Here is a 22,591-nt window from a genome sequence, read left to right on the forward strand (position 1 = left end):
TCCTTATTCTTGTATACAGGTTATGTCAAAACTACTATCCATTAAAAAACAAAAGTTTTAACAGTGTCATTAATGAAAGTGATACATGTACCTTAACAGATAATCGGAAAGAATAATATTCATCAAAAGTATTTTTTTTTCATTTCAGCAAGATGATCCAAAGATGACACAAACAACTAAGCAGCATAAGTCAACAGCTTTATTAAGATATCAGAAAATTTTAGATGACACAGCTCAAGATAGTTTCAGAACAGACAATGATCCCACAGAACGTTCTAGTGAGTTAGTAGAAATTACAGAAAATGGCCAACCACATCATGAACAAGAGAATGAGATGGAAAATGAAAACTCTGAAGTGTGTGAAATTACAGATGCTGAAACGTCTGTGACAAATAAAATTATAAAAATGGACGAAGAAGTAGAAGATCTGGATGAGATAAGCAGAAACGAGCCATCGTCCTCTCAAGAAGAACAGACTATGATTTGTGATTCTCATGACGTTATTGAACAGCATGTAGACGGTATTGAGCAAATAATTTTATATAGTAAACATCAGATTCAAGATGAACAGGATATAAATCAACAAACAGTCCTTCATGAGGAGGCAAAAATTCACACATCTAATCTGCATACACATTCTAATGAAGAAATGGAAAATGAAGAATTAGTGGATAATTTGACTTTAGAGACTGCTGGTGGTAGACAAGAAGATGTCATTAAACAAGAACATCGTTATACCTCATCAAGGGTGGTCGATACTACAGTTTCTGGAATGATTCCATTGGAAGAAGCTCTTCTTCTTTGCTCATCTGATAATAATTTACAGGGCTCAGAAGTAACACATATAATTAAGCATAAGGAGCATGATACAGCAGTTGAGAACAAAATGGTAGACAGTAAACCAACACAGACAGAGTATCTTAGAAGTGTTTCTGATGAGGTTACATTGTCAGCCATCAGATCTATAATGCCGTCTGATGAGCATGATGAGGAGGAAGGAGAAATGTATGATGAAGAAACAGAATCAGAGAATGAAGAAATGACTGCCACAGGCGGTAGGTTATGTTATCTCAGGTTTTTGGAAAAAAGTTATATTCCTCGGCTTGGAGCATATGTTGCATGCCTGTCCTTTTTAGACTAATAATTTACATTTGTATGTTACATTTTGTATAAGAACATTATAATTTGAAAATGTTGGTTATTATAGCCTAAAACTTGATGAGCCATTCAACTGTATATATTCACCAAAAAAATTCTTTTTTCACATAAAAATCCCCAGACCAAACAGACGTGTATTTCTTTTCAAAGTTGTAAAAGTAACTCCCCTTTTGCCTATATAGCTTGTGTTAAATTTGAGCATTATAGTTACTCATCAAAACTTAAAAAAATAAGTTGAACCATTTTTGCAGAATATAACATTTAAGGATATTAGAAAAAATGTATAAAATTGTATTGTAAAATATTAACTTTAAATCAAGTATAGACCCTTTTATGGAGATAAATGCATGAGCTAACATAAAAGATTTTTATGACCCTGCAACGAAGTTGTTGGTGCCATTTAGTTTTACCCTTACTAGTGAGAAATTCCGTCTTTCCGAAATTCCGTCATTCCATCATTCTGTCATTCCGCAACAAACCATTATACGGAGTTTTTTTCTAAACGCCTTCAGATATTGGGCTGATTTTTGGTTTGTGAGTTTACCATGATGAGTTCCAGATCAATTTAAAGTTTCGTTCTGCTCTGCTAATTTTTGCTGAAATTACGGGCTTTGGACTTTGATAAATTGTTGAAAATCACAGTTATACAGAGTTTTTTATTAAACGCCTTCAGATATTGGGCTGATTTTTGGTTTGTGAGTTAACCATGATGAGTTACAGATCAATTTAAAGTTTCGTTCTGCTCCGCTAATTTTTGCTGAAATTACGGGCTTTGGACTTTGATAAATTGTTGAAAATCATGGTTATACAGAGTTTTTTCTAAACGCCTTCAGATATTGGGCTAATTTTTGGTATGTGAGGTAACCATGATGAGATACAGATCAAGTTTAAGTTTTGTTCCGCTTCGCTAATTTTTGCCGAAATTACAGGCTTTGGACTTTGATAAATTGTTGAAAATAACAGTTATACAGACTTTTTTTTCTAAACACTTTCAGATATTGGACTGATTTTTGGTATGTGAGTTACTCATGATAAGTTACAGTTCAAGTTTAAATTTTGTTGCTCTCCATTAATTTTTGCCAAAATTAAGGGTTTACAACTTCGAAAATTGTTGAAAATCACAGTTATACAGACTTTTTTTCAATAGGCCTCCACATTTTTAGCTGAGTTTTGTTAACAGTTATACAGACTCTTTTTCTATAGGCCTCCACATTTTGAGCTGAGTTTTGTTAACAGTTAATTATAATTATGAACATATCAATGTGAGACTACCATCATGTTTGTGTCCACATGTGTTATTGAAATTGCAGATTTTTCAATTTTTTGGGACGGGGCCATTCGTGTCGCTTTGACACATCAAGTTTTTTTAAAAACTCTTACATGCACCAATTTTTATTGAAAAATAGTAAGTACTGAGGTATTCAAATTAAATAAACAATTGGAAATCAATATCAGTTACAACTAATTGAATCATGTACCTTTTTTGCAGGAAAGATATTTTTATACATGCTTTTTGCCAAAAATTACACAAAGGGAGATAATAATGCCCCCCCTTAAATCTATATAATAGCATGTCCCTAATAAGTGGATATTGGAAGAAAATTGTCACACAGCTTGAAATGTTCCATTTTTTTTTTTGTCATTACTTCCCTTTGCATTTTGTATCATATGCTATGCTTTGGTAGTCCAAACTTTTTCATAATTAAAGGATGTAAGATAGCATTGTTTGAAAAATATTTTGAAATTTAATTACAGAAAATGACTCAGACTGGAAACCAAAAGAAGTCAAATCTAAACAGGACACCAGTGCAATAGTTGGTAGCAAAGACCCTGATTTTGACCCCATAAAGAAGAAATATGATACTACAACTAGATTTCGTTGTAAAGAATGTGGGAAATGCATTAGAGGGATCATAAGATACAGAAGTAAGTCAACATTATATTAGTTTGCAGGGTTGGCAGCCTGGGTTTTTCTGGGCTGGGCTATACTACCAGAAATGGGTAATACTGGGCAATACTGGGCAATATGATATTTTAAGCTTATTTCAACACTAAGGCAGCAACCATTTGATTTTCTGGGGGGGGCTATGGTTTTTTTTTCTGTACAAACTTTTTTTTTCGCCTGCGGCGAAAAACAATCTATTTTTTTCGCGACAAGTCGAAAACAATTTTTTTCTTTCAATTTTAGCATTACATATAGTGGCAGCTGAGGGTGAAACAAACAATTTTTTTTTCTCAGAATCAAAAACAAATTATTTTTTTCTCCAAAAACTGGAAACAAACTTTTTTTTCCAAAAAAAACCATAGCCCCCCCCAGAAAATCAAATGGTTGCTGCCTAAAGACTCGTTGTAGTTTCATAGTATTATAGCTAAACATTTTATAAAGATAACCAGTCATATGCCAGTGAGAGTCATTTCCATAAGATTGAAAACTCAATTTCATTCTCTTCTCCACTTATTCTTTGTAAGCGAAATACAAGATTTGCACATTTTTGGATACCGTTTTAATTTCCAAGCATTGTTTTCAATAATTCAAACTTTGAAAAAAATGCATTTTACTGGAGTGTTAAAATTAATTGTATATTAAATTGCTATATACTGTAAAAGTACTTTTATTCGTGGGGTACCAATTTTCGTGGATGAGTTTATCCATGAATTTAAGTGTCCAACGAAATAAAACAACCATTGAAAGATCCATCGTCGGGTTTGACTACTGATATGATTAGAAAATATATTGAATAACGCCAAATCTGAGAATACTTTAATATCTGTCACAGAACTACAACCGCACTCAGGATTTTACCCATTTTATCTTTAATAACCTAAACTGTACAACTTTTGATCTTTTAATTCTCTTAAAAATATTTTTGACCTATGAAAGTTAGATTTCCAGTATTGATATGCTAGTATGATAAAGTGTTGATTTTATATCCTCATAGTTCTTTTACATATGCATGATATGGGAAATTATAATTTCATGCTGGGCTTAATTTTTATAAGAATTACTTGACAATTCAAGATACGTTTATAGCATTTGTTTATGTTACTGTTTTCTTTAGGTGGCATGTTAATGGCCTAATTAACACCTTTGATATGGTCTTAATCTGTTGATCACTTTATCATGGGTTAATTAGTGTTATCACTACGATTTACATGGCTTAATGTTTACTTTGCAATTTCCTCAATCCAGACTATTTGTAACCTTCATTTCTAAAGGCTTTAATTTTTAATTTTTTTGAAAACTAAAATCCATGAATTTAAAAACCCACGAACATGTAAATATTGCTCAAACCACGAAAATTGATACCCATGAATTAAAGTACTTTCACAGTATATGAAATCATATTTCTAATTAAACACCCTACAGGGTCTTGTCATAAAACACTGATAGAAAGGAAAAGGCTAATTATTGTAATATAAACATAATTGTGTTCTAAACTGAATAATTACTTATTACTTAGTTTTGTACATTTGTACATATAAATTCTTTTAAAGTAAGTTTTCTTACATACATAAAATTGTCATATTGTGTCACATACTGATTGAACATTATACAATAACATAATAAAAATATACATTAAAACAACAGTACCCAACCATAAGATTGGCTTATGAGACACATATCTACAAAACATGGCATTGTTATTAACTGTTAGTATTAGTTATATATATTTGAAAAAAGATTTTTTTGGCTTAAGCTTTATATTAAGACTTTGACCAATCCAGACAGAAGGGTGCTTTCATAGACTTTTAGGAGAGAAATGTTTTTTCCATTACAATTTGTCTAATTTGTCTCCGTGTACACTTGTCTTAGAGTTGCTTTCTCAAATGTATACACTTTTACATGTTTCATAAGACTCAAACATCCTTGTTTTCAAAACAAAAGACTCAAACAAGTAAACTTATTTATAAATCAAAATATGTTTATAAATATCTTAAATGAATTGCATTTGTGTTTGTGTTTGATCACTGAATTCTCTTTAAAATTCAGGCCAGTATCTTATATATTACTTAGTATTGCAAAGTATTATCCAGTAAAACCCTGTAAAACCCGGGTTTTCCCAGTATTTCCTGCTGGGCTGGGCAATACTCTTTTTTGCCAACCCTGTTAGTTTGTGATTAGGTCAGTTTTATGTATGGGAGCCACAAATGGCATACTGGTAGTTTAAATGTTAGTATCGGTATGTGTTTTCGACAGTTTAAAGGGAACCACTTATTTTAAGTCATTGGAATTTGGTATACAGTGGAATTAACAAGGGCATATCTAATTTCCATGGATATAATTAGGCCTGTTTCCTAAATTATATTCTTTTTACTGAAACATTTACTTGTTTAAGTTTGCAATTAGGGCAGTTTGAGTTGAACCACTAATGATAAGTAAATGATATTTGGTATGTAGTTGTAATGCCATTGGCACATCTCATTTCAATACATGTACTGTCTTTTTAGGATTGACAATCAGCCCTTGTTTATTTGCTTTAAAATTTGAGTATAGTTTACATATTACACAGGCAATACATATTTCAAATAAGAATTTGATTTCAACTTATACTATATGTTTTTATTGCAGCACATGTATATGAACACACAGGCATTTAAACTTTTGATGATGAACATTGTGTTTTATTGCAGCACATGTATATGAACACACAGGCATTTAAACTTTTGATGGTGAACATTGTGTTTTATTGCAGCACATGTATATGAGCACACAGGCATTTAAACTTTTGATGGTGAACATTGTGTTTTATTGCAGCACATGTATATGAACACACAGGCATTTAAACTTTTGATGGTGAACATTGTGTTTTATTGCAGCACATGTATATGAACACACAGTCATTAAACCTTTTGAATGTGAACATTGTTTTTTTTATTGCAGCACATGTATATGAACACACAGGCATTAAACCTTTTGAATGTGAACATATTGTTTTTTTTATTGCAGCACATGTATATGAACACACAGGCATTAAACCTTTTGAATGTGAACATATTGTTTTTTTTATTGCAGCACATGTATATGAACACACAGGTATTAAACCTTTTGAATGTGAACATATTGTTTTTTTTTATTGCAGCACATGTATATGAACACACAGGCATTAAACCTTTTGAATGTGAACATATTGTTTTTGGAAAGTTTGCTATAGCTATAAAAGGAATGTATGTTCACTGACAATTCAGATGAATTTAACTTCATTTTGAAAATAAGTATCACAAACACTACTTTGCGGATCGGCCATTGGCTGAAGAGAAAATCAAAAGAAATCTACGCGAGACAACGTTTCATTCATGAATATTTCATGAATGAACATTTTCCCGCACTATTTTTTACTATGTACGATATTAACAACTGTTTGCTATTGAATAAGTGAAAGCCCGAGTGTATCGAAAGAGTCTGATATGCGAGAACAAGTTGATATTTGACCAAGTTGTCGGATAATTGACAAGTGATAATGGTTTGATTTATTTTAACAATACACAGGTGATAGAATATAAAATAATCAATAATTATATGGCTAATGTCTGACGCCAAGGATGAGCAAAGGTAAATACCGGCTTTGATAGAAAAGTGCATTGTTTTTGTCAAACTGACATCGATCTGAAAGTTTTGATGCCAAAAATCATTCGAAAACTTTTAATTCCGATATTTAAATACTAGCTGTTTCACATTCCAATGTGAAACAGATATAAGGACCTTCACTCGTTCAGTATGCTTAAGTGGATCAAACTGACAACAGAAAAACATTGTCTTAATGGCAATAAGTATCATAGCATCTGTATAATTTAAAAGCAACTGAGTCATCATCTACTTCTTAGAATATATTATAGTTCAGTGTATCAAGACCGAGATCAAGCTAAAGACAAGTGCTGTTAAATTATTAAAATGATTTAAAAACATATGTCCATGTACCAACAAAATGACTTTCTTTGTGCTTAACAATGCAGTGGCGGATCCAGAACTTTTTATCCTCACACTTTATTCCTGGGGCAGTATGATTCTTTAAGATTTACCTATAATTAACAATGGGTTGTCCTAGCACAGAGGCAATGATTACTAGTATATATAATAAATGGCTTAAAACAAAAATCTCAAATGTCATTGCCTCAATGGAAAATTACACAGCAGCAACTTAAATGTGTTACAGAGTTATAAGCACCTCAGATCAACATTGTATGAATCTAGTTTATATAAACTTTTTATTCCTGAGGTCATACTACTATTGTTATGCCCCCACCATATTGAGTTTTATCCTTGTTTTTTTCTGTAAGTATGTACGTCCCTTACTTGTACATACGTCCATACATCCCAAAATTGATTTCTGTTCTCTTACTTTAGTTTGCCTGAACCAAATTTTATGAAACTTATATGCAATGCTTATAACCACAAAACACAAGTCAAGTTTGAATTTTGTTGGCGTCACTTTTACCATTCTAGATGTAAAGGGGTAAAATTTTCAGTATATCCTATCAAGTATATATATACCCTTATATATAAGTTTGACTTGTAGCTTTCTTCGGTTATACGTTTATCAGGTGAACATAAAAACGATCTTTAGATTTAGAAGTATAGATATATGAAATAAGAATGTGTCCATAGTTATGATAGTACACAGATGCTGGCCAATTCGCACTATCATTTTCTATGTTCAGTGGATTGTGAAAATGGAGTAAAAACTCTAATTTTGCATTAAAATTAGAAAGATTATATCATAGGAAACATATGTACTAAATTTCAAGTTGATTGGACTTAAACTTCATCAAAACTACCCGGACCAAAAACTTTAACCTGAATGGGACAGATGAACAGACGGAAAGACGGATGGATGAACGAACGGTACGACGTAAGGACGGATGGACAACCGGACACACAGACCAGAAAACATAATGCCCATACATGGGGCATAAAAAGTGATTTTTGGAAATTGCTGGCGAGACAAAGGTTTAGTTTGAAAAATCAAAACTGTGATTAAATACATTTTGAAATAATGCACGTCTATAACCTATTTGAAATAATACACATATACAGTTGCAAACTTTCCAGAGGTGCTATCCAGCACTCTGATTTATTGCAGCACATGTATATGAACATACAGGCATTAAACCTTTTGAATGTGAACATTGTTTTTTTATATTGCAGCACATGTATATGAACACACAGGCATTAAACCCTTTGAATGTGAACATTGTTTTTTTATTGCAGCACATGTATATGAACATACATGCATTAAACCTTTTGAATGTGGACATTGTTTTTTTATTGCAGCACATGTATTTGAACACACAGGCATTACACATTTTGAATGTGAACAATGTGTTTTTATTGCATCACATGTATATGAACACACAGGCACTTAAACTTTTGATGGTGAACATTGTGTTTTTATTGCAGCACATGTATATGAACACACAGGCATTAAACCTTTTGAATGTGAACATTGTTTTTTTTTATTGCAGCACATGTATATGAACACACAGGCATTAAACCCTTTGAATGTGAACATTGTGATAAAAGATTCACAACTTTAAAGACAAAGAAAATCCACATGATGAGACATACTGGAGGTCAACAATTTCTGTAAGTCATTAGCTTTGTAGAACTTGTTTTTTATTATCGTCACTTTTAGTTTTTCATCAGTGAATGGAATCTTTAGAAATTTAATTTATGTAAAATTGTGCCTGATTCTAATTTTTTGTTGTATATTTGCATCTGGAATATACACATTTATTCTTAAACCAGTTGTTGGCATGATAAGGATTATATTCTTCTCAAATATTTTATGATGGTATGATACTAAAGCCCTAACGGGAGGGATTGTACTTGATTTTCATATGATGAAGACATAATCTTTCAATCAGTTTAATGGAGGTCTGGAGCTGGCATTTCAGTAACTGCTAGTCCTTTGTTACTTTATGTATTATTGTCATTTTACTTAGTTTCTTTTGTTACCTATTACGACATTCTTTTAAACTGAGTTTTACTGTGCATATTGTTGTATGTTTCTTTATTCAACATTCACTAGATGTATAGGGGGAGGGTTGAGATCTCACAAAATATGTTTAATCCTGCAGCATTTTTGCGCCTGTCCCAAGTCGGGAGCCTCTGTTTTTTGTTAGTCTTGTATGTTTTTTTTAATTTTAGTTCATTTATATGTTTTGGAGTTTAGTGTGAAGTTCATTTTTACTGAACTAGTACACAATTGTTTTAGGGTGCGGAGGACCACCTCTTAGTGTGGGATTTTCTTGCTGTGTTGAAGACCCATTTAAGGCCTTTGGCTGTTATCTGCTTTTTTGTCAGGTTTTTTGTCACTTTGATATATTCCCCATTTCCATTCTCAATTTTATTATCTAATTTTTTTAAAAACATCGTTGATTTCTTCATACATAACCAAGCCAGTGGTCTAAGTAGTGGAACTACTGTATTAATAGCTTACGAGTTCAAGTGCAGCTCATGTCAGGTACTTTTGACTCCATTCTTATATGACTAGAATTGTCAGTTTTTCCTACCTATTTTTCCTATATAAGATTTTTTTTTAAATACATGTACAAATACCTACAATACCAATAACAATTTGCAAATTATGAAAGTGAGGGGGCTTTTTTCTCATTTTTTTCCACTGAACATGACTTTCTATGAAAAAGAAGTCGGTGAAGTATATAGGAAGATGCAGTCATCATTTGTCCTTCCTCAATTACAAAATTAGATTCATTATATATAAACAAGTTATACTTGACATCCTCCCTAATATTGTTTTAATTTGTTTATTGCAATGTAGTAGTACATATGTATTTTTATATACAAAACAGTAGAAAAATTGACGAAGCTTATACAATGCTTCATATGTTGATGTTCATGCCCTTTAAAACTGATGTAATATTGATGTTGCAACTTCATCTGTTTGTTCTTATGAGCAATTTTGACCAAAAAAAAGGAAAGTTTACACAACTTGAAGAGAAAATTATTTCAGAAAAAGAAAAAAAGGTCTTTTTTTCTCAAAATATTTTTTTTTGACTGACCATGAGATTCCAGGGGAAAAAGTGAAGTATATAGGAAGATACAGTTATCACTTGTCTTTCATCTGTTATAAAAATAGATCAATTATACATAAATAAGTTATACTTAAGACATCCTTCCTAATCTAGTTGTTAAATCTTTTTTTGAAAATAAAATCCCAGGTGTTCACCTAATTATTTTTGCCATGTTTTTCGTAGAAAGCCTTCATCATATTGTCTTTCGTTATACTCTGAAGTGAAAATTTTCTCTAATATATTTTCAGTTGGTTTGCAATGTTGGCAAAATATGAATATATTCTCTTACTTAATTTTAATCTTTTTAAACATCAGAAATAGTACAAGTAAAACTGAAAGTAAAGCCTTGCAGAATTGCTTTACCCTTCAAACCTCAACCTTGACTTTGCAATAAACCAACTTACAGTAAATCATTTGTACATTCATTTTTATGTTTAAAATTATGAGGGCTCTGAAAAATATTTCTTGAGATATATTTACTCATGCTCTAATTTTCATTGATAAACGATATTTCATATCATGTTTTAATTGATCTTCATTTGTGGACCATTTTATTCTTGATTTAAATCTGAGTAGTTTTCCCTGCCAACAGTGTACAATAAAAAAAGATAGATGTAGCATGTTAAAATATCCAATGCAAGAAACAATAAAATTGAGAATGGAAATGGGGAATTTGTCAAACAGACAACAACCCAACCAAATAGCAGAAAACAGCTGAAGGCCACCAATGGGTCTTCAACACAGTGAGAAAATCTAGCACATGGAGGGGAGCTTCAGCTAGCCCCTAAACAAAAATATTTTTATGCCCCACCTACAATAGTAGAGGGGCATTATGTTTTCTGGTCTGTGGCTCTGTTCGTGCGTCTGTTCAGGTTAAAGTTTTTGGTCAAAATAGTTTTTGATGAAACTGAAGTCCAATTAACTTGAAACTTAGTACACTTGTTGCTTATGATATAATCTTTCTAATTTTAAAGCTTAATTAGACTTTTGACACCAATTTCATGGTCCACTGAACATAGAAAATGAAAGGGGGAATTTCAGGTTTAAAGTTTTTGGTCAAGGTAGTTTTTGATGAAGCTGAAGTCCAAGCATCTTGATACTTAGTACACTTGTTGCTTATGATATGATCTTTCTAATTTTAAAGCCAAATTAGACTTTTGACCCCAATTTCATGGTCCACTGAACATAGAAAATGAAAGTGGGAGTTTCAGGTTAAAGTTTTTGGTCAAGGTAGTTTTTGATGAAATTGAAGTCCAATCAACTTGAAACTTAGTACATATGTTCCCTATAGTATAATCTTTCTAATTTTAATGCCAAATTTGATTATTACCCAATTTTTACAGTCCATGGAACATGGAAAAGGATATAACTTTGTTATAAACATGTAACATGTGTTCATTGAAAGTAATGTTATGTTGACTTGAATTCATGAGCCTTTATACCTTAATATCATAAATTGAAGGACAACCCCAGGTGCGAGAATTTTTCGTTGCATTGAAGACCTGTTGGTGACCTTGTGCTGTTGTCTGCTCTATGGTAGGGTTGTTGTCTCTTTAGCACATTCCCCATTTCCATTCTCAATTTTATTTAATTTATTTTAGGTGTTATTTATGTGGTAAAGGATTTAGCACTAGTATTAGTTTGAAATCACACATCAACATACATGAAAAAGGTGGAAATATTATGGTGAAGTGTGAGCTGTGTAGTCGTGTTTTCAGAACTAAAAATAGATATGAGAAACACATGCTATGTAAACATCCTTACACACCAGAAATATTCAGATGCGATGAATGTGACAAAGATTTTACTACAAGAAGTAAGTAACTGAATAATTTTTCATGACTTTTAAGTTACATTCTGATTATTCCTTTAATTCATGCATGTCATGAATTATTTTTTTTATAAAAGAGGGGTGAAAGATACCAGAGGGACAGTCAAACTCATAGATTGGAAATAAACTGACAACGCCATGGCTAAAAAAGAAAAAAGCAAACAGACACATAATAGTACACAAGACACAACATAGGAACCTAAAGACTAAGCAACACAAACCCCACCAGAAACTGGGGGTCATCTCAGGTGCTCTGTAAGTGTAAACAGATCCTGCTCCACATTATAAGTTGCTGTTCCCAGGTACTTTGAACTATGATTGGAGTATGCATGGTTAGCAGAACAAAACATTCATTTGCAGTAAGTTTCTTTGTTCAAATGGAGACTTACACAGGCACTTGTCTCAGAATTTTTCCCCCTATATACCTTAATGTAACATATTAAGGTATAAAGGACATTTTATTCTGAGACAAGTGTCTGTGGAGACTTAGAATCATTTAGTAATGTTTTTGTACTGGTTGTTTATATATTGATCATTTTGTTGACAGGGACCAATACAATCAACCTATTTGTTTGTAAAAGTAAACAAGCCTTCATAGTCTCTTTTACCTGTCAAAGGAATCCAGATTTTTATGGTGGTCATTTTATGGCCAAACTTTTCCTCTTATTATTATGTATCAAAAGACGTTTTTTTTTTTTGGTTAACTACTTTTTAATCATATCAAATATGTAGGCCTTTTTTGAACACCAAATACAGAAATAATGCATGTGGATTCGTTTATTTTTCCTGGATGGAGAACAAATTATATTTACATGAAAACTTTATTTTGAGGTTTTGCCAATGTTTGATTTCAAGTTTATAGGAAATTTTTACTTCGCTGTATACTTAAAGTCGTGGTTCACCTATCCCAAAGAAATCCTGGAAAATTGGAAAACCACAAATAATAATGTATCCTATGTAGATAAATTTAGTATATATGTAATTATGTGAAATTTATAATTGATTGATAAACTATATGTACATTTTATAAACAATATGTCATTATGTTGATAAAAATATGAATATATATTTCTAATTTTCATCTACAATACATCCTTACATATGACATCATTAAAAAAGTGGAATTCATAGATTATTGTTGGTCATCTCAATAAGATGCTTTTTCTCTTATGAGCTGATACAGTGAAAGTGAGAAAAGCAATAAAGTTGAGATGACCAATGATAGTCTGTTTATCGCTTTTTTGCCTATGTTGATGTTGATGTTGACATTAACAACGGGACATGTGCCCTTAGTTCCTAGAGATATTTTTTCATATCCCTCTACTTTGCTGAGAAAGAAGCTTACCAGTTAGTAAGACAAAAGGAAAATTTCATAAAAAAAATATAATGAAGTATACTGAATTTTTATTTCGATTATGGGATTTGGTTATAATGTTTATTTAATTTTTTAGGGAGTTTGTACAGACACAACAAATCTCAACATGAGAAAATTAAAACCCACATTTGTGAGATATGTGGTAAAGGATTTTATAGGAAAGAATATCTGAAGCGACATTTAGAGACACACGAACCTGTTAAACCAGACCATTCAAATAGACGTAGACCTATCTGTGAATTAATACAAGATACTGGTGTTAAATATGAAATTCCTATATCACAAACTGAAGTACATATACCAAGAAGATGTAACATAGACTTAATACAAGAATCTGGTGTCAAATATGAAATTCCTATGTCACAGAATGAAGTACACATACCAAATACAGTGCAATATACAAACTCTGAAACAGTGATGGAGAGTATAACAGTACCAGGTGAATATACTATACCTCTGTCTGACTCAACTCACATAGCCTTGCCGAGTACAACTGTGGACAATCAAATGACAGTGGAGTCGAGTTATTACATAAGTAATCCTGATGATGAGAACCAAGTATCACATATGTTTGTGTATGGGCAGCCAGCTGTTCAATATGAAGTGGAATGTGGTTCCTCTGAAGAACAACTTGATGCTGCTGAGGCGCTGACAGCTATTAATATGTTAGCACAGGCTAGCATTAATCAAGGATATTGAAATTTTAAATTGTTGATACATACCACTGTAATGTTTTCGCTGGCTTATATTATTGAGGAAGATATTGAAACTATTAAGCTTTAATTGAAAAAATATACACTCAGTTTTGCATTTTAAAACTAATTGTCAGTTACTCTATACAATTTATATTACCAATAAAGAGGGTGGGAATACCTTTATCATCAAACTTCAAGAACAACTTGATGCTGCTGAGGCGCTGACAGCTATTAATATGTTAGCACAGGCTAGCATTAATCAAGGATATTGAAATTTAAATGTATTGACAAATATCACTGTTATGTTTTCCCTGGCTTATGTTATTGAGGAAAATATTGAAATTATTATGCTTTAATCATTAAAAAAGATATACAATCAGTTTTGCATTTTCAAACCGTTTGCCAGTTACATTGTACAACTTATAATCTCAATAAAGAGGGTAGGCCTGCCCTTTATTGTCAAGCGTCAAACGTGTGTTTTTCACTACCATTAACGTGAAATGAACCTCAATTTCTTATCCTCTTCTCATTTTGTAGCTACAGTTAGTGGCAAATGGAGTAGATTGTTTATCATTTATGTTATCTGAACAAATGCTTTACTGTTTTTCATCATGTGGGGAATCCAATTCCTACCCTCAGTAATAAAACTAGTATCTATAATACTAAAATTACGAGGTCCAATTTGTCAGCTGTCATCACGTAAAAACGACGAATCAAAGAATTCAACTTTATATATAACTAATATAGTACAAAGGTGTAGATTAAAAATTACACCACTCCAGGCCCTTTTGTTTTCCACTTAATTAATATTGCCAATAATTAAGAAGTTCCGGGTCGAGTCCGATACCGATACCAATAGTATATTCACCTGTTACCGATTACCTTATCTGTACGTTCTGCATCTGACAGGCGCACCACCAAACGGTGTATTCAGGATTAATATGCTATATAGTATTACATGGGTCATAATCACAGGGTTGACACTACTTAATTGTACCTATTGTAGTATTTTAATCAGTTAGACTTTCTAAGATAACAATACGAATACTAAAACTCTGGACTAAAATAAGGCGTATAGGTACAGTTTTCAATTTGTTAGTGGTCATGACGTAAAACAGCGAATCAAAGAATTCAATATTTATAACTAATATAGGACAATGCTGTTGATTAAAAAATACTCCATTCCAGGACCTTTTGTTTTCCAAATAATTAATATTATCAATAATTGATAAGTTCCAGTTTGACGGGTTCAAACAGAGAGATTTGAAAGCAGAGAAAACTGTGTATCTTATAATCAGCATGACTTTATCAGATGACAATACTAATACTAAAATAAGGCTTGCGCATAGTTATATACTTTAATTCAGTCACGGACCCGCGATATACGTGTGTTTTAGTAATAATAGAAAATTACAAAGTACGTAAATTTATTTTGATTTTGCACATTGACAAACATTTTAAACATAAAGTTATAATGAGCTTTTCAATATCATGAGTTTATTTTCAATATACATTACAAATACAACAAGCTTTGAAACATGCATCATGCAAATAGATAATGATAAAACAGTGCAACATTACCTTTTGACAATAAAACCTCATATAAACACTCAGACAATCTATAAAAGATGCAAAGCTCAAAATTTATTCTCACTAGTACTATTGTATAGCGGGTTATTTTCACAGGGTGCAAATTTGGCTTATTTTCGTGGATAGAAAAAAATTGTCAAAATAAATTCCGCCAATTTAAAACAGCCTGTGCAAAGTATTGTTAAAAGTTTTAAATCCGTCAAAATAATAACCGCCAAATTTTGTATACCTTAATCAATGAAAATCGCCAAATTTTACACCTGCCATACGGTATGGGCGGGAGGCAACCAAATTTTGTCCGTGCATTTACTCATGAAGCATTCAACCAAACCTTTTAAAATTTTAATATGTTGTTACTGACAACAAAATGGAGGTCAAGTTCAATAATGACGATTTTGACTTTTACCGTTCAGGAGTTACAGTTCTTGAAAGTTTAAAAAATGTTGTGTCCGTGCATTTACTCATGAACCGTTCAACCAAACCTTTTAAAATTTTAATATGTTGTTACTGACAACATAACGGAGGTCAAGTTCAATAATGACGATTTTTACTTCTACCGTTCAGGAGTTACGGTTCTTGAAAGTTTAAAAAATGTCGTGTCCGTGCATTTACTCATGAACCAGTCAACCAAACCTTTTAAAATTTTAATATGTTGTTACTGACAACAAAATGGAGGTCAAGTTCAATAATAACGATTTTGACTTTTACCGTTCAGGAGTTACGGTTCTTGAAAGTTTAAAAAATGTTGTGTCCGTGCATTTACTCATGAACCGTTCAACCAAACCTTTCGGTTCTTGAAAGATTGAAAAATTGTGTTACCGGAGTATTATTGGCAGATTATACAACAGAAATGGGATTCATTAACTTTAGAACATTTTTTTAGATATTTTCAAAATCCTAGGTAGGTGGACTTAGTAATTTTTTCTTACTTTATGCATTAAGGGCACACAGTTTGTCCTGCTAGAGGGTCATTTTCTATCTAGTTTTTATGTTGTTATTGTTGATAACATGGAAGTCAAGTTTGATATGATAATCATAAATTTTACCTATTAGGAGTTTTGGTCCTTGTAATATTGATAAATGCCAGAACACAAATAAATGTTAAAGAATCCGGTTTACTGTCATTTTGACAGCTCTTGTAATGGTTCAAATGTCAATGTTAAGTTTTTCTATTAAGGTCTGTTTCTCAGATATTTTGAGCAGGTTTCACAGATATCTTTGCAGAAGGCCAATTATATTGGATTCATAGCATCGCTGTTATGTGTATGTGTCTGTCATACACCTCATTCTTCGTTCTTTGATAAATGTTATATTCTATGTTATATTTTATGTTCCCTGAAAGGCTGAAATATATTTTTGGGACTCGCATATCCGTTGTTTTAGCCATCCAGCATAAATGCTGTCCACACTAAATACTTGAATTGTTTGAATAAAAAAAAATGTACCAATGGAAAATATAGGGTGTGGAAAGAATTGGAGTCAATGAGCTTAATTTTAATGTTGCTACTACAATATATTACATATGCTGAGAATAAAAAAGATTAAACCAATGATTTCTGTATGAAATATAGATTTACCTTGAATCATTTGGATAAGATTACATAATCAAGAGAAGGCTTAGGCCAAGTTTACTAAAGACAAATGTTTGCAAAAATTGATTTATAAGAACTTATTGGTCAGCCAGGGTTAGCAGAACTCCTGCCCAAATTTCTAGGGGCCAAAATGATGGTATAACAAAGCTCTAGCAAAACATTTCAAACACATTACATCAGTATGTACTAGAAGATAAAAGCACCACAAGATTATTGGTTACTGCAATGTTATTAAATATATACCTCATATCTTTTGAGTTAGCCAGGGTCATTGGAACACTTACGAACTTTTCAAAGGTGGTGCTCTTAATGATTTATCTGTGTATAAGCGCTCTAGATAAAGAAAGGCAACAGTAGTATACAACTGTCAAATAGACATAAATTAATTAAGCGAAAAGGACAGTAAATAATTCCATTGTGGTATACTACTGTACTGTTGTTATTAATGGGATGTGTCCGTTATTATTCTGTGGTTATTATGTTGTAAAGTACTATCATATTATTTGTTTATTTACTTCTCTGTCCTGAGTGTTCTAGAGTTTATTTGTACTGTTTTTCTGTCACGTAATGTTGACCTTTTAGCGACATTTTTAACATTGCCGTATTAGAGGGAGGTTTGGATAGCCATGAAACAAGGTTTATCCCTTCATTTTGTCTTAAAATTACATTATGTCCTGTACCAAGTCAGGCATTTTTTTCACATTACTATAAGACGTGTCACGGTACTTTTCTATCCCAAATTCATGTATTTGGTTTTGATGTTATATTGGTTATTCTCATCGGATGTTGTCTAATGCTTAGTCCGTTGCTGTGTGTGTTACATTTTAATTTTGTGTCGTTGTTCTCCTCTAATATTTAATGCGTTTCCCTCAGTTTTAGTTTGTTACCCCGATTTTGTTTTTTGTCTATAGATTTATGAGTTGCCTTTATATGGCAGTTGTTATCACATAGTCCGTTTCTATGCATTTTGGCGTATGTTGTTGTGGCAGTTTCTGTTGTTCCGTTTTGTTTTCTAATATAGTTGATGTGTTCCTTCTGTTTTGGTTTGTGTCCCAGATATGTTTCAGTCCAATCTATTGAACAGCGGTATACTACTATTGCTTTTACTGAATAGAGAAATGATAGACTTTATCAATGGAATCTTATTGAAAATATTTTGAATTTAAAATGTTTTAAATAGTGGTGATCTATGGACACTGTGAATAAATACATTTTGTAAGTACACATTTAAAAGATAAAATACTGAACTCTGAGAAAAATTCAAAAAGGAAAGTCCCTAATCAAATGGCAAAATCAAATGTTCAAACACTCCAAACGAACAGATAACAACTGTCATATTCCCGACTTGGTACAGGCATTTTCTTATGTAGAAAATGGTGGATTAAACCTGGTTTTAAAGCTAGCTTAACCTCTCACTTGTTTGACAGTCGCTTTCAATTCCATTATATTGACAACGATGTGTGAACAAAACAAAAAGACATAATAGGTAAAAATGTCAAAATTAGGGTACAGCAGTCTACAGTGTGTTATAATCTTAATCACTATCAAAATAAACGAATATATAACAAAGAAGAACAAAATGGCATATAGACCAAGTATATTAGCAAACATAAAAAGATCAGAATACACAAATTTACCATGGTACCATTTGTTATGACACTAGATGAAAAGATTAATAAGATCGAAGTCATATGAAAAATTGCTGAGTAATGTTGCCCAATGATTGCACAAACTTCTGTTATATATATTTTTACTCTAAAGTATGCATACCAAATATTCTTTATATATAACTATAATTTCAAATAATAGTCATAATTAACGTTAAGGCTTTAACTGCATAATCATGCCGATTTGGGCGGATCGACTTGGAACCAAATCGACATGAAAGCTTTATTTTTTTCTTGTTTAACTTCCGTCTTTAAAGGCTAAGATTAAAGTGAGGAGATACTTAATTGATTTTCTAAGTACAATCTTTGAGTATATCCAAAATATGTGTACACTCTTAATCCCTGTATCAGTACACACATGTCACGCACTTAAGAAAAAACTCATCAAAGTTAAAAAGCTTATATAATGATAAATTGCTATTCAAATCTTAGGTTTAACTTGGGAAAATCGCGAAATAAACATGGATAACATTACAGTGATGGATTTTCTAACAAAAGAGGATCATACGAATAAACTCGTCCGTGAACGACTTCTTGCACCTATTGTATACCTTATAATAGTTCTAATTATTGGAATTCCTGGTAACACGTTCGTTCTTATCATATACAGAAACTACAACAACAATGTATACAGAAAAATTATCTGGACCGTCGGAGCTCTTGACTTGGTGTTTTGCATGATTGGTACTCCGTTTAATCTCGGTAGAATGTTCAACTACTACAATTTCAAGTCATTGCGAGCTTGTCAAGTGATTGCAGGAATGCTGGACGCTGGAATCATAACGACAGCACACCTCTTGATGCTTTTGTCTGTTCATAGATTCCGACAAGTCTGTCTACCTCTGGGACGACAGCTCACTTTGACAACTGTATCATATTTCATTGCCGGATGTTTTGCAATAGGTGTTATACTCGGAATACCACAGGTTGCTGTGTTGCAACCTCTTGCAACGACAGATCTCGGCAACAACGTGACTGGCTATTCTTGTTCTGTAGGATGGAAGGATTCACCTCAGTCTTGGAAAAATTACAACACCTTTCTCACGAGTATCTTTTTACTGTATGCATTTATATTGCTCGTGCTTTATATTCTTATTGGTAGAACCATTCAGATCCAAAACAAAAAACGTAAAAAGGGGCTTCATGGAAAACAATTACAGTCGGCGAAATCAACAAATGATTCACACAAAATGACAAAAATTGCCTTTACAGTGAGCACTGTGTTTGCTTTTAGCTATCTTCCTTTATTTGTGAATGAATGGGCAACCAAAGGATTAAACGAGAAGAACATGGACCTATTTACGTTTTCGTTGCTTAAAATTGTACAAAGAGCCTATCTGATTAACCATGTAGTGAATCCCTTTATTTACGCTACATTTGACAGGCGATTCCGACATCAAGTGAAAGATTTGATTATATGCAGAATAATGAACAATGAAAAAGTTTCTGATACAGATAGCAGTGCAACCAAACCATCAACGTCAGCTACAAGTGTTTGATGTCCACAACAAACGAGTTATCTAAAGTTGGAATCAACTTATATTATGACATATTTGTGACTTAAGGATAATTTATCTATAAAAATAAAGACACTTTTATCCAGTTCAACAAAAACGAATTTTAGAGGTGAACAAAAATAATAACTTGATTTTTACTGTTTTCCAATTTAAAAATGATAACAAGAAACTATGCCAAGTATTCACATTCAAGACATACACATATATATAATGTCGAAGACAGAACTCTTAAAACGCCGGACCGAACACACGAAGATAATTTTTGACAATATATGTTATTGCAAACGTAAATATCAGACTGAATTAATGTATACCTTCTTATTTCAAGATGACAGGGAGCTGAAATGTGAGCAGAAGATATAGATTCCTAAGACAAATTGCGATTTGAGTAACAATGTTGTCTTATTTCCTACAAGCTTTACTTGATAATGTTTTAGTCTTTTTTTCAAAGAAGTTGAATTTTCTTTTTGTTGATGCTTATTCAATTAAAGACAATAACTTTTTCAAAATTTTATTGAAAACATGTTATTGTACTAAACCTCAAATTGCAACTGCAGCTGGAATCATTATTATATTTATTGGTATGACTTTAGACTTGTATATCAAGGAAATCATGATAGGAATAACAAGCACGGGAATAACGTATCAACTAGGAGATATATACTTCATCTGCGGACGCTGCTGGAATGATATGACATTAAACTTCTATGTTCTGATTTGTGAACAAATGTTATTTTAAATTGCGTATTCAAATACTATAGATAAGTATTTGATAAACGGGATATATATAACAATAGTTTGTACATTTACAAGTGTGTAACGTTATAACGACATGAGAGTACTCTCTGCAAAATGTTAAGTTCTAGTATTTGTAAAAACGACAGAAGAACTGTAATTTTATTTAATGAACTATTGTAAACATGGGAAAAATGTCCACAATTTTTCATTTGTTTGGTCACCGCGATTGTAAAATAAGTAAAATTAAAAACCAATTGTTCAGAGAACAATTGAAGGTCTTTCCATATCAAAGAAATTTTGAAAAGAAGCTAGTTTCTGAAGCTGATGCTATAACTTATAGTTTTGATATGCTTTAAAGTGAACTAAAGGAGATAATGTGCTACTTCCGGTCTCAAATGATAGCTTACTTCACTCTGATTCCAAAAAATATATAAAAAAATAATAATAATAATAATAATAATCAGAAACAAATACAATAGGTCTTTCCACAGAAAAGTGGAAAGACCTAATAATTCAAACGTTTCAAAATTATATTGATTGATGATAAACCAACATCTTTTAAAATTTGAGTGATTGGCACTATATGTTGAACTGAAGGCAGGATTTAAGCTACAATGAATCAGGTTGTTTGATACTTCTACTTACAAGATCACTAACCTTGAAATCATTTTTATTTTCTTGTGCCATTTTCATTGATCATTGATAATGTTCAGTTTATCATGTAAATGTGATACTTGTAATAAAATCTTCACATTACATCTTTTAAACCCATATTCATTTTGGTCTTTTGCGTATAGAGAATCAAAAGTGTATTAGTCGTTCTTTCGACTATAAATTTATTTCACTGATTAAGAAATAAACAATAGATTTATATACATTTTTAAATGTTTTTTTTTTAGATTCTGTAGATGGGTGGTAACTTATATTTTATAAAAAGGATTAGTTTCAATGTTAAAATATCACTCATATATTGCGTAATTGCACTTGACCTCGATTTTATTTCCTAATAAGCAGGTTTTGTTTCAAGTTAACAGTCAAGGTCAAACAATTTTGTATTTGATAAATGTGTCTGACAAGTATTAAATGACATTGATCTCATTTTCCTGGTTTTCTGATCAAGTTTTTTTTTCTAGAGACGTATAGTAAGACGATTAAGACAAAACAATAGAGCAAACAAAATGATACTGGAACGCTAAAGATACTAAATAAAACAATAGAGCAAACAAAATAATACTGGAACGCTAAAGATACTAAAAAAACAATAGAGCAAACAAAATAATACTGGAACGCTAAGCATACTAAACAAAACAATAGAGCAAACAAAATAATACTGGAACGCTAAACATACTAAACAAAACAATAGAGCAAACAAAATAATACTGGAACGCTAAAGAT

At 31.8% G+C, this 22,591-nt stretch overlaps 1 protein-coding gene across 3 annotated transcripts in view; it reads left to right on the forward strand.

Moving 5' to 3' along the window:
* Positions 1-14,472, forward strand: part of LOC143045392 (uncharacterized) — a 30,494-nt gene extending 16,022 nt beyond the window's left edge. For 2 of the 3 annotated variants that reach the window (XM_076217850.1, XM_076217851.1), the window contains 5 exons: positions 149-1,055; positions 2,914-3,084; positions 8,620-8,740; positions 11,793-12,007; positions 13,474-14,472. In XM_076217850.1, the coding sequence (XP_076073965.1) occupies positions 149-1,055; positions 2,914-3,084; positions 8,620-8,740; positions 11,793-12,007; positions 13,474-14,096 (2,037 nt within the window). In that variant the 3' untranslated portion in view covers positions 14,097-14,472. Of the gene's footprint in view, positions 1-148; positions 1,056-2,913; positions 3,085-8,302; positions 8,586-8,619; positions 8,741-11,792; positions 12,008-13,473 lie in introns of those variants that run through there. The other variant, XM_076217852.1, reaches the window with a different exon arrangement.
* Positions 14,473-22,591: the final 8,119 nt, after the last annotated feature.

Source organism: Mytilus galloprovincialis, chromosome 9, assembly GCF_965363235.1.
Source record: "Mytilus galloprovincialis chromosome 9, xbMytGall1.hap1.1, whole genome shotgun sequence".
In the NCBI taxonomy this organism is placed as follows: domain Eukaryota; kingdom Metazoa; phylum Mollusca; class Bivalvia; order Mytilida; family Mytilidae; genus Mytilus; species Mytilus galloprovincialis.